At 43.9% G+C, this 13,511-nt stretch overlaps 1 protein-coding gene across 5 annotated transcripts in view; it reads left to right on the top strand.

Annotated features, from left to right (window-relative positions):
• Positions 1-13,511, top strand: part of RALY (RALY heterogeneous nuclear ribonucleoprotein) — a 281,278-nt gene that overhangs the window by 154,495 nt on the left and 113,272 nt on the right. For 2 of the 5 annotated variants that reach the window (XM_054046430.1, XM_054046433.1), the window contains exon 1: positions 11,963-12,035. The exons of 2 other annotated variants lie outside the window; for them this stretch is intronic. In XM_054046430.1, the coding sequence (XP_053902405.1) occupies positions 12,018-12,035 (18 nt within the window). In that variant the 5' untranslated portion in view covers positions 11,963-12,017. Of the gene's footprint in view, positions 1-11,962; positions 12,036-13,511 lie in introns of those variants that run through there. One more of the 5 variants, XM_054046434.1, reaches the window with a different exon arrangement.

The following is a 13,511-nucleotide window of genomic DNA, read 5'->3' as shown; positions in this document are numbered from 1 at the left end:
ACACAAGCTGTCTTGACTTTGCAGCTTAGCTTTCCCAGGTTTTCATACACAAGCTAAAAATCCCTCTAGCCTGGGACCATCACTTCCCACAGTTCAGTCCTTGCCCCTCAGGTGTTTCCAGGTGTGTTGTTGCAGGGAGAGTGAGGTCCCATCATGATGTCATTGTCCTCCTTTTATATCTTCTGCCCACTTGCTGGAAAGCTCTTTTTCTGTGACCTGGGTCAAACAGTTCCCATTGTGTAGTGCTATCTCTGAGAGGTTTCTATTGTACACAGTTCCTGGGGTAATATTTGTGTTTGTGTGCATTCCCTCAATAAGCCATTAATATTGTTTGGCCTTTTTACTATTGTACCTGAAAGGCTGCTTGTGGGTGTTTCCAATCTCACAACATGTTTCAGTAGCATATACATAGCCAAACTTCATAACTTCACATACAATGTTAGCACATACAATCCATCGAGATATTACTGTCTAGCAGATGAAGACTTTGAGAATGACACCTCACAAGGCACACTTTGTTCAAAACATATCCCAATTACATGACAGTGGTGAATATTGGGATGCCAGGGTGTCACAACATGATCAACATTTTTCTCTCATGCTTTGCTTAACTCCCAGTGAAGTTTCCAATAGATTTTAAAATGGTTATTGCTCACTCAGATCTAGCTCTCTGCAGGGCCACTCCTCTTACCTGCTGTCATAAGAACATAAGAACAGCCGTACCAGGTGAGACCAAAGGTCCATCTAGCCCAGTATCCTGTCTACCGACAGTGGCCAATGCCAGGTGCCCCAGAGGGAGTGGACCAACAGGCAATGATCAAGTGATCTCTCTCCTGCCATCCATCTCCATCGTCTGACAAACAAAGGCTAGGGATACCATTCCTTACCCATCCTGGCTAATAGCCATTAATGGACTTAACCTCCATGAATTTATCCAGTTCTCTTTTAAACGCTGTTATAGTCCTAGCCTTCACAACCTCCTCAGGTAAGGAGTTCCACAAGTTGACTGTGTGCTGCGTGAAGAACTTCCTTGTATTTGTTTTAAACCTGCTGCCTATTAATTTCATTTGGTGACCCCTAGTTCTTGTATTATGGGAACAAGTAAATAACTTTTCCTTATCCACTGTCTCCACATCACTCATGATTTTATATACCTCTATCATATCTCCCCTTAGTCTCCTATTTTCCAAGCTGAAGAGTTCTAGCCTCTTTAATCTCTCCTCATATGGGACCCGTTCCAAACCCCTAATAATTTTAGTTGCCCTTTTCTGAACCTTTACTAGTGCCAGTATATCTTTTTTGAGATGAGGAGACCACATCTGTATGCAGTATTTGAGATGTGGGCGTACCATCGATTTATATAAGGGCAATAATATATTCTCAGTCTTATTCTCTATCCCCTTTGTAATGATCCCTAACATCCTGTTTGCTTTTTTGACCGCCTCTGCACACTGCATGGACATCTTCAGAGAACTATCCAGAATGATTCCAAGATCTTTTTCCTGACTTGTTGTAGCTAAATTAGCCCCCATCATATTGTATGTATAGTTGGGGTTATTTTTTCCAATGTGCATTACTTTACATATATCCACATTAAATTTCATTTCCCATTTTGTTGCCCAATCACTTAGTTTTGTGAGATCTTTTTGAAGTTCATCACAGTCTGCTTTGGTCTTAACTATCTTGAGCAGTTTAGTATCATCTGCAAACTTTGCCACCTCACTGTTTACCCCTTTCTCCAGATCATTTATAAATAAGTTGAATAGAATTGGTCCGAGGACTGACCCTGGGGGACACCACTAGTTACCCCTCTCCATTCTGAGAATTTACCATTAATTCCTACCTTTGTTCCCAGTCTTTTAACCAGTTCTCAATCCATGAAAGATCTTCCCTTTTATCCCTTGACAACTTAATTTACGTAAGAGCCTTTGGTGAGGGACTTTGTCAAAGGCTTTCTGGAAATCTAAGTACACTATGTCCCCTGGATCCCACTTGTCCACATGTTTGTTGACCCCTTCAGAGAACTCTAATAGATTAGTAAGACACGATTTCCTTTTACAGAAACCATGTTGACTATTGCTCAACAGTTTATGTTTTTCTATGTGTCTGACAATTTTATTCTTAACTATTGTTTCGACTAATTTGCCCGGTACCGACGTTAGACTTACCGGTCTGTAATTGCCAGGATCACCTCTAGAGCCCTTTTTAAATATTGGTGTTACATTAGCTAACTTCTAGTCATTGGGTACAGAAGCTGATTTAAAGGACAGGTTACAAACCTTAGTTAATAGTTCCTCAACTTCACATTTGAGTTCTTTCAGAACTCGTGGGTGAATGCCATCTGGTCCCGGTGACTTGTTAATGTTAAGTTTATCAATTAATTCCAAAATCTCCTCTAGTGACACTTCAATCTGTGACAGTTCCTCAGATTTGTCACCTACAAAAGCTGGCTCAGGTTTGGGAATCTCCCTAACATCCTCAGTCGTGAAGACTGAAGCAAAGAATCCATTTAGTTTCTCCGCAATGACTTTATTGTCTTTAAGCGCTCCTTCTGTATCTCGATCATCAAGGGGCCCCACTGGTTGTTTAGCAGGCTTCCTGCTTCTGATATACTTAAAAAACATTTTGTTATTACCTTTGGAGTTTTTGGCTAGCCGTTCTTCAAACTCCTCTTTGGCTTTTCTTATTACATTCTTGCACTTAATTTGGCAGCGTTTATGCTCCTTTCTATTTGCCTCACTAGGATTTGACTTCCACTTTTTAAAGGAAGTCTTTTTATCTCTCACTGCTTCTTTTACATGGTTGTTAAGCCACGGTGGCTCTTTTTTAGTTCTTTTACTGTGTTTTACTGTCCAAGCACGAAAGCTCTGCTGGAGTGCATGGATCTTTCTGGGCATCTGTGGAGTCAGTCGAAAAGCCTCAGTCACAGCCACATTTCTCCTTTGATGCAACACAGCTGCTTAGGATTGTCTTTTAAACAGAAAATATGAGACAATATGATTCCTCCTTAGATTTCAGGTCTAGATTTAGGAGCGGGGAGGGGGCGGGAAATTAAAGTCAGTCTCTTTTGAACATAACACCAATAGCGTACAGCACTTTGAGAGTGAAACTAAATGAAGTAGGGCACTAGATAAATAGGATGCATGCCCTGAATGTCACGAGAACCTAATCTGAATTCCTTCTTGGGCTCCACATTTAAGGAGCGATCCTTCAAAGTGCTGAGCACTCTGGACCCAATGCAGCGAAACACGTAAGCATGTGGGCAGTCCCATTGTAGCCAAGTGGGCTGCTCTTGTGCTTAGAATTAAGCACCTGATTATATGCTTTGCTGGATTGGGGCCAAAGTACTCAGCACTTTGCCCTTAAATCTTGGAGCTGAACAAATGGTTCACAGCAGAGTTTGTTCACCCAATGTTGCTTCTTTTTCTGCTCACAGAGTATTCATTAACAGGTTGCAGTTTCCTGAGATTCATTCATTATTCACATATATTTGGTAAAAGTCTATTCAAAATGCTCACTCTTTGGACCGATCATGAATATTCAAAGTGAGTGCTGTGTTGTTGACTAGGTCCATCACATGGTATTGCTGCAGTTCTCTGATTGGTTAAGGGAATACTCGCTTCTAGTGGAAATGCTCTTCCTGGTTTCAAATTTGGTTTCCATGAACACTGGTGCATGTGACTTTGAAATTCATTTTCAGCAAACATCTTTGCCAGTAAAAATCAATCTCTCAACTGCCTGTGGAAAGCAAAAAGGGAAGTGAGCCTGAAATTCCTTTTAAAATTCAAGCACACGGTCACAGAAAATGTTTTGCTTTGTTCACTCCGCTCCTTCCTTAAGTCACCTCAGAATGTCTGATATCAAAAATCGCAGCTGGGATACTGCTGCAATAGCTAGGCAGAGCAGATCAGCCAAAGGGTTTCAACTTGCATCTGGCCCAGGTCAACAGGATCTGAATCTTATTGCCATCTGGCGGCTGGTCAGTGACCTATGTCAAATGAGTTGCATAGTTAATATTGGGTTGTGTGTGTGTGTGTAATTAAGTTAGTTAATATACTTCATTTCTTTCTTTGATGGGATTAGCACCTTTAGTAGATAAAGGAGATGTAGACTACCTTCATTTTAGTAAAAACAATTGTGGAATCATTTTCAAAGCTCCACATTCTGGGTAAATCGAGATTATTGCACTTCACATTTTGTGTGTGCTATGGTGCGGTAAGAGGGCATGCAAAGCCGAATAATTATACTTCCAGATGGGTAGCTATGCATGCAGTTAGCAAAGGTGAAGGCACACACATCTGTTTGTGTAACCCACACACCCCCTGGGTGTGGTGTTCTGACCCATGTAATGGCACCGAGACCACTTAGAGCGAGAGAGATTAATGAGTATGCTCTACAGCCTTAGCTAACAGGCCTACAGCTTTTGGCTCAGGTTGTCGAGGCTCATGCATTTAGCTCCCAAGGTCCCAGGTTCAATCCCACCCAACAACGACCAGGGTCTGTCGGTGTTACATTTGCATGAGCAGATAACTATTATTTATTATTATTTTTATTGCTATAACACCAGAAAGTGCTAGGCACTGTACAAGATAGGCTCAAACCAGCATAATTTTTGCAAAGGGAAACCGTGTTGAACTAACCTTTGAGAATTCTTTGACCATGTCAGTAGAGGAATGGATAAAGGAGATCTCACTGACATAGTTTATTTAGACTTTCAAAAGGCTCTTGACAAGGCCCCTCACAAAAAGCGACTAAAGAAGCTAAGCAGTCATGAGTAAGAGGCAAAGTGTTGTCACGGATCAAAAACTGGCTAAGAGACAGAAAACCAAGAGTAGAATTAAACGGTCAATTTTCATCATGGCAACAGGTTAACAGCAGGTGCCTCAAAGTTCTGTAGTAGATACAGTGTTGTTCGATAGGCCCAGTGTTGTTCAGTGTAGTTATTAATGATCTGGAACGGGGATTGAGCAGTGATGTAGCTAACTTTGCAGATGAAGCAAACTTGTTTAGTTTAATCAGGACCAGAGAGGAAAATGAGGAACGTCACAGAGACCTAACCAAGCTAGGTGAAAGGGCAACAGGATGGCAAATGGAGTTCAATGTCAACAAATGCAAATAAAGCACTTGGGAGGGGAAAATGTTAACTGTTTGTACACCTGAAAGGTTTCAGGGTAGCAGCCGTGTTAGTCTGTATCCTCAAAAAGAACAGGAGTACTTGTGGCACCTTAGAGACTAACAAATTTATTAGATGCATCCGAAGAAGTGGGTTGTAGCCCACGAAAGCTTATGCTCTAATAAATTTGTTAGTCTCTAAGGTGCCACAAGTACTCCTGTTCTTTTTGTATACCTGAAAGGCTCCTAAATTATCTGTGTCAATTTAGGAAAGGTCTTGGCTTCACAGTAGACAGTTCAATTGAGACCTTTGTTCAGTGTGCACCTGTGGTCAAAATAGCAAACAAAATGTTAGGATGTATAAGGAGTAGGATAACTGGTGGAGGTTTGGAGAAGGGTGACGAGAATGATCAAGGGCCTGGAAAAACTCTCCTATGAAGAAAAATTTAAAAGACTGGGACTGTTTACATTAGAAAGTAGACAAATAAGTGGGGACATAAAAATGTATATTAAATAATGAATGGTTTAGAGAAGGGTGATCAGGAACTTCTGTTCTCCCTGTCTCCTAACTCAAGAACAAAGGGATGTTCATAGAAATGAAAAGTTGTCAAATTCAGAACCAATAAAAACAATACTCTTTCACACCACACATAAGAGATCTGTGGAACTCACTGCCACATGATATCGCGGAGACAGAAATTTAGCACAATTCAAAAAGGGGTTGGGTGTTTATGTGAATAACAAGAACATCCAGCAATGATAGTTATTGCTAAAAATATTAGGAAGAGGTTTTGGGCCTTATACCAATCGCTAGGGATTAGGAGGAATCCTATGTGGGGAGCAGATTACCCCACATCTGCTACTGCCAGGATTCTTGCATCTTCTTCTGAAGCATCTGATGCTGGCCATTGTCAGAGATAGATGCTGGTTTAGGTGGGTCTAATCCAGTTGGACGTTGCTTATGTTTTGCAGTTGCATCCATTTAGTCTACATTTTGCAATGCTCACCTATTTCATAGGCCTTTAAGTACATGGTCTGATAGTGTTCCACGTGGCATTATTATTGAGAAATGAGAGAAATACGGATTGGATGACACTATTATAACATGGATTCCCACCTGGCTAAAAAAACCTGAACACGGAGGACCAAATTCAGTGCTGGTGTAAGCTAGAGGAGCTATATTGACTTCAGTGAAGTTGGATCTTTTTACGCCAGGGCTGAGTGGAGCTCAGTGTTATATTGGGAGGTGGGTGTCAAATGGGATATCACAGGGGCCAGTCCTGTTCATCATTTCCTCTGCTGAAGCACAGAGTGGATAGTGATGCTGGGCTTTGAAGGTGGGAAGATACTTAATCACAGATACTTTGGAGGATAGAATTAAAATACAGCCCAAGCTTAATTAACTGGAGAAATGGGGTTGGAATTGTTAAATTGCAGACTCCGTTAAAATGGTTCACATAGGAAGGACGATGAAAAAGCCCAAGCATTGAATGGTGGCATCCTGGCTAGAGAGGACTGGTACCACACAAAGGGATCCCGAGTCAAATGTTCACAAGCACCGATTCTGAACAATGTTTTTTTCTGTAAAATTGGAATTTCCAGTGGAACTGATCCACGTTTGATTCCAGCTGTAGTGTAAATATAACAGACATGGTATCATTGGAACACACAATATACTGAGGTTGTTTCCATTATTACTAGCATTAGATGTGACTGATAAATGCCACAGGTACACCTGACACTGCACAGTCTGGTAAAGAAATGACAGGGTCACTGCCCCAGAGAGGTAACAGCCTGAGGCTGCAATCCAACGAGGTGCTGAGCACAGGGCCGGCTCCAAGTTTTTTGCCGCCCCAAGCAAAAAAATTTTCCCGCGCCCCCCCCGGTCCCATCCCAACTCTGCCCCTTCCCCACCCCATTCCAACCCCTTCCCCAAATCCCCGACCCCACCTCCTCCCCCGGGCACGCCGCATTTCCCCTCCTATCCCTCCCTCCCAGGCAAGCCTGGGAGGGAGGGGGAGAAGTGGAGTGGCAGCGCGCTTGGGGAAGGAGGTGGAGATGAGCTGGGGAGGGGAGCAGTTCCTCTGCCCCCCCAAGGTTACTTCCTGCGGCCCTCCCTGTGCCCCCCCGCCTCCGCAGCTCATCTCCGCTCCGCCTGCTCCCCTGAGCGTGCCACCACTGCTCTGCTTCTCCCCCATCACTCCCAGGTTTGCTGCAAAACAGCTGATCCACGCGGCAAGCCTGGGAGGGAGGGGGGAGAAGCAGAGCGGCGGCGGCACGCTCAGGGGAGCAGGTGGAGCGGAGGTGAGCTGCGGCGGTGGGGGGCAGTTCCTCTGCCCTCCCGGCCCCCCCCAAGGTTACTTCCTGCTGCCCTCCCCGCGCCCCCACCGCCGCAGCTCACCTCCACTCAGGGCTGGCTGCCGGCTTTTTGCGCCCCAAGCAAAAAAAAAAAAAAAAGGAGCCGAAGTGCCGCCCCTTGGAAAATGCCGCCCCAAGCACATGCTTGGAGAGCCGGCCCCGGCTGAGCACTCTCAACTCAAAGACCTGTTCTGTACCTTAAAGTGCTGAGTCCGCAGCTGGGGTCAGGGACAAGGAAAGGTCAAGATACTGGCAGAACAGCAACGTGACAATGGGATGGGTAAGGTGAGGAAGGCTGTGCATGGGCGACGGGGTAAATATTTTCTGTTGTTGAGGCTGGGCAGAGGGCAGCCCTGGAGCCTTTATATTCCGTGTGCCCTCAGGGTGAACACCACTGCATAACAATGAGCTCCTGTTTAGGAAATCAAAACGCGCTGCCTTTCTGTAGCATAAGTAGAATATTCAAGCCCTGGAAATGGATCTTTTTTAGATACAGGGCCAGGTTTTTAGCTAGTGTTAATCAAGCCAAGTTCCAGTGAATCTACACTACTTCACACTAGCTGAGGATCTCACTCACAGTCTGTTGTGCATACTCAGAAATAGCTTGGGCTCTTACAATACATGAATAAGGAATTCTACGTTACGCTATTCTAGAAATCCCAGGAGAGCTTCAGAAATCAGTAAAGAGTCTTCATTGTGCAAGTTATTTCTCTTTTTTGTAAGTAATCGCACCAGCATGTTTATTGTGAGCCAGGAAGAGAGATCTGCTCCCCAGAGCTTTCTGCTGTGGCATTCAGCATCTTATCTGAGTAAGCAGAATCACTGCAAAGCAAACAGATGCTGGGTCAGGTAGGGCACACTGCAGCCCGGGAGCCTTAGAACAAAAGGCTCTTTACGTTCCCAATAAATTGGTCTCATAGGAATTTTGCTTTGAAATTATAATTGACACGTGGGGAAAAAAGATTCCATAGACTTTGGACTCATTAAAACACTCTGTCATTCACCAATGGCTTATTTCTGGCACCTAATCAAAAGAAATTAAATTATCTATCTAACTAACTTAATTTATTGCTGCCTATGATGTATATTCTAAAAAGTACAAAGTGCTGGGTGTAGAGAATGGAAGGGGTTTGTTACCTAATATCTCCGTTTGTTTGTCTCACTCACTAAACCCCCCACATGAACTGAAAAACCCTTCCATGCTCAGGAGCAATTATGTTGATTCTTTTCTTTTTTAACCTCACCGTTTATTGGGATTTTTTAATATATTTAAAAAAAAACATTTTTGCCAGCAGATGGAAAACCGTCTGAGTCACAAAAATTAGATGGGGGAGTTTCTCAGGCTTTTGGGGACAAAAAGAAAACAGCCCAATTTACAGGCCCGGATACCCAGATAAATAGAACCTTGGGTGCAAAACTGCACGATTGTTTGTTTGACCAGTTAGCAAACTCCATGTAGCAAATCACTTTAAGTATGGCCCCAGTTTAGCAAAGCATTTCTATTCAAAACAGCATCTGAGCATGTGCTTCACTTTAAGAATGTGATTCGTTCCTACTGAAGTCAACTGGATTTAAGCACACGCTGAAAGTTACGCACATGCTTAAGGGTTGCACTGGATCAGGGCCTTAGTGTGACTTCATGCGCAATCCTGTGGGTGCAAAGAACCTGTTAGCACAGCATTGTACACAAAAATCAGGTGTACAAAGGTGTGCACATAGCTGTGTGCATAATTCTAGGCCACAGTGAAATCCAAGGTTTGGGCCCAGTCCTGAAACTGGACTAATGTGGGTGGATCTTTACACTCATGCAAAGTCCCGTGGAGGCTGGGCCTTTGTTTCTTGTTGAGGTGACGCTGAGCTGATTCTTTGACTTTCTTGAGTTAAACTGTGAATTAGGAATAGTGGTGGGCCCAAGGGTGTATCTCTGACATGCTCAGGAATCCTAGAGCAATTGCATTTTGTAAAGACAACTGGGTAATTGTCATGAAAGAAGCACCACATCTATGTTACTCTTGGCTAGTGTTTTGGAATCTGATTTTCTAACTCCGTTGATGGCTGCAGTATCTTTCTTTCATTCAGCAAGTTTTGATCTTGTCACCCTCAAGGAGACTCAAAAACTCAATAAATATGAATAACATAGAAACAGCTGGTTGAGCTCTAGGCATTGAGGACCCAAATCAATAAGCATGATTTTCTCTCCTTTTATTTTCCTGAAATCCAGTTCCTCAAGACGTGAGGATGGCTCTATTCAAGATGCCATTCAAGGAAGAAAAAATACCTCCTGCTTGAATCAATTCCAAGAAAACTCACAAGACCCTTTCCATAATGACCTTTGCATTGGGTGGGTTATATCCTTTTGGGATAAATAATGCCAAATCAAACTTGTCCAGAATTATAATGTGATTGCACAATTCTGTTGTCCTACTCATTTTTGATGGGTGGATAAAATACCTTTAGAGTTTTTTCAGTTACCCTGGTAATGAGCTGGTTTGCAAATTTTGTGCTTGGGTGGTAACATTTTCATGACAAATTTTCAAGGCTGGATTGTTCTGAGATCAAAATCTTAGCACTGTGATTTTATCACAGGGAAATATGGGAGAGATGTCTAAGTCCCACCAGTTATACCAGGAATACATTGCAGGCATAAAAATTGCAGACAAAATTATTTCTGGGTACAAATTTGTCTCCTCAAAGTTGGAAGCAAAATCAAGCCCTATCAAGTGTTTCTCTTCATTACCATATTGACTTCTGAGATACCACTATGACTTTACTTGGCAACATGTGGCTAGCTAGGAATAGATCTCCAGTCCCCACTGATTGCCATATATTAGGGTCCAATCCTGCTGCACTGAAGGACATGACCCTAGTCTCAAGAAACATATGATCTCTCTTTGAACATCACGAGAGGGATTGACCATGTGCAGATGTTACTGCAGTTCTAGGGTCCGTGATCTCTAAAAGCTATGCAGCACTGCAGAGAAGTCAGATCACAACTCTCTTTGTGTAGATATCTCTTTTGGAATCATTACACCATCGGCCATGTCACTGGCTCTTCACCCATAATCAGCCTTCTGCTACCAACATAACTTTGAAAGGCAGCAGACTTAGAAAATCAGAAGGATACATCTAAAAGTGCCCATACTTTGAATGCTCACATGCAGGTGCAGTATGCAAACACACAGGTAGATGAATATGCATGCCCACCTGTAGACACACATTCACACACATACTGATGAACACACATATACACATGGAAACTCATGTATGCACATACACATGCCTGTGAACTCACATCTACCTATGTATTTACTCACATGTACAACCCCATCACCTTTTCGAAAGGCCTCTAGAGAGGATACACTGCTTGTTACTTGGCCCCACAGATCCCCAGCATTCCACTGAACTGTGACTCTTGTTAGTCAGTGTCTCTTTACACACTTGAATGAGATAAAAGTTATGCCCCAGTATCAGACACCCTGCAGTGCATTCTGTTTGTAGTGGCTACACATTGTGAGTCACTCACCACTCAGTCAGCAACAGGTGTCCAGTATGAAAACAAACAATGCTTGTGCCCCATGACTTTGATTCACTACTCATGCACTAGCTAGCTAGCTATTGGTGCACAATTTCCAACGACACCAATGGGCGTTATGAACATGCAGTGTGAGGGGGAAAAGGAGGGAGCTAGTCAGAAAGGCGTTAGCTTTCTGCAGTATGTTGGATTTCTGACATATGACTGCATCAAGTATCTTGCCATCACTTGTTAGATCTGCAATGGTATGAAGGACCGTTTCTGATCTGTTTTTTGTGGTGCTTATTAAAAGCCGCATGCAAAGAGCTACAGTTCCGAAATGCACATGCAAATTAGTTCAAATACTTCTGATCCAAGAGTACTAAAGGATCCCAATAGCAGTGTTCCCCTGGAGAGCCCAGGAGAAAGGGCTGCTTTTGGGTTTAACTCTTCTAAAAAGCAGGCCACCTGCTTAACATTAATCCACAAGGCCATGGGTGTGAATGGGTCAATAACCCTCCCCCCCACACACACATCCCATTTGTGCTGGAAAGCAGCATGGCTCCATAAGCATCTAGAAACAGGATGACAATACCAAGCTAGCAAATCTTAAATTCGAGGGGTGAGGGACCACTAATCAGATGGCCGTTGTTCTCTTCAAACCTGGAAAACATAATGTGTTTATTCCAGCAAACTGGGGGAAATTAGATAGATGTGCTTAATTGCTAACAAATGTTTCCAGACAACAAAGAGGTGAGAGGTTGAGTAATTAGCCAGGTTCTGATAGCTGAGTAGCCAATAAATTGTCAGAATCCTTAATATGCCTGCACAGGTTTTGTTGCTGTTAAGTGGATGAAGCAAAGACCTTGAAATTACAGGGGCGCCATCATCCCCCCACCTCCCACGCTCCTTGGGAACACTCACAGCTGCTTTAAACAACTTAATATTTCAGACGCCAGCATCAATGGTCCCTCGCTGCTTTAATTACCACCTGCAATCCAGGGAGTGCATTCGGAATGAAGGGGTTGGAGGGAGCATGGCAAGGTTTCTTCAGGTTAGTCTGCCCCCTTGACATTTTATTTGCTCAGAGATGGGGGTGGGAGGCAAACAGCCCATGCACCTGGAGGATCTCAGAACCCTTTCAAGCACCTGTACAGCAAGCTTATCTCCTTGTTTCCCAGCTACAGTAATTGAATGTGAAATTACCCCAGCCCTTGAGAGGGCTCTTGAATTTAATGAGTCCCATCCCAATCCCTTGCCTTCTCTCAGAGCAGGGTTTGTCTGGGCAGAGGAAGCTCCTCGTCTTCCTTGGTCTGGGGGAGAGGCACTCTCCCCCCCATCGTGCAGAGTGCTCCAAGGGGCAGACACATGCACTCTTGAAAAGCTGCCTACATGATGAGAGGCAGTGGCAATTGGCTTCTTCCACAGCAGCACCCGAGACACCTGAGTGGAAATCCAGGGACATGCACAGGGCACTGAGGGCTTTTGCCACTGGGTGACCTCAGTTAATGCAGCAAGGAATTTCTGTTATTGCTGATGAACAGAATAATCTTTTGCATTTATATCACACCACTCATGATCCCAAAAGTATGTGCTCACAGATGGGAACCTTTGCGCTACCAAAATGCAGACGCCTTTGCAGAGGTGCTGGAACTAGGGGTGCTGGGGGTGCTGCCGCACCCCCTGGCTTGAAGTGGTTTCACTTATATACAGGGTTTGGTTCAATGGCTCCCAGCACTGCCATTAAACAAATGGTTCCATTACCCCTGCACCTTTGGGTTGGAGGACGGCAGGTAGACACACTGCTTGCTGCACTGTAGTGGGGCAATGGGGAAAATATAGTTTCTGAGGACACCAGAGCAAACACTTGCCCTTACAACAAGCCTCCACTTGTCACACACAGCAGACAAGCCCTTGTGCTCACAAGAAAAACCCACAACGAGTGAACTGTGGAGAAAACAGTATGTACGGGTGCAATTACTGACTGTATCATAATGCAGATGCACAACATGATGTTCTTTTTATGTAGCTATTTTTATGCAGGGTTTTAAAAAAGAAAACTAAAAAAAAAACAGAAATTTCACCATGTGGCATCACTCTGACACTCCCGTGGGACATCAGCAGGGTTGGAACCTTTAGATCCATCACATAGACCTCTGCTACTTAATCCAATGGATTTAACTGATAGCAGTATAGGCTGTCATCCTCTCTGTGGACCAGCACTGGAGGCGAATGAGACCCTCTGCCACTGGGTTTCACAGACACTTGCTGAGAGCAGAGGAAAGGTGACATTCAGGAACCTTGGGTTCCAACCCAGGCCCTGCAGGGGAGTGCGCTGTAGTGGGCACAAACTCTTCCGCCCATTCTTGCCTTCTGCTGCATCCCTTCCAACCTGTCCCAGTATCTTCCCCACTCCTTGTCCCAGTCCTATTCTTCTCACCTAGTGCCAGTCTTCACTCTCCATGCTTATCATTATAGTCCCAGTCTCCTTGCTCAGCAAGTCTTACTCTCTCCCCTCCAGACTCTCTGT

The sequence above is a fragment of the Malaclemys terrapin genome, chromosome 12 (genome assembly GCF_027887155.1).
Source record: "Malaclemys terrapin pileata isolate rMalTer1 chromosome 12, rMalTer1.hap1, whole genome shotgun sequence".
NCBI lineage: Eukaryota > Metazoa > Chordata > Testudines > Emydidae > Malaclemys > Malaclemys terrapin.
The sequence above is the reverse complement of the archived record's forward strand: the minus strand, read 5'-3'. Positions and strand labels throughout refer to the sequence as shown.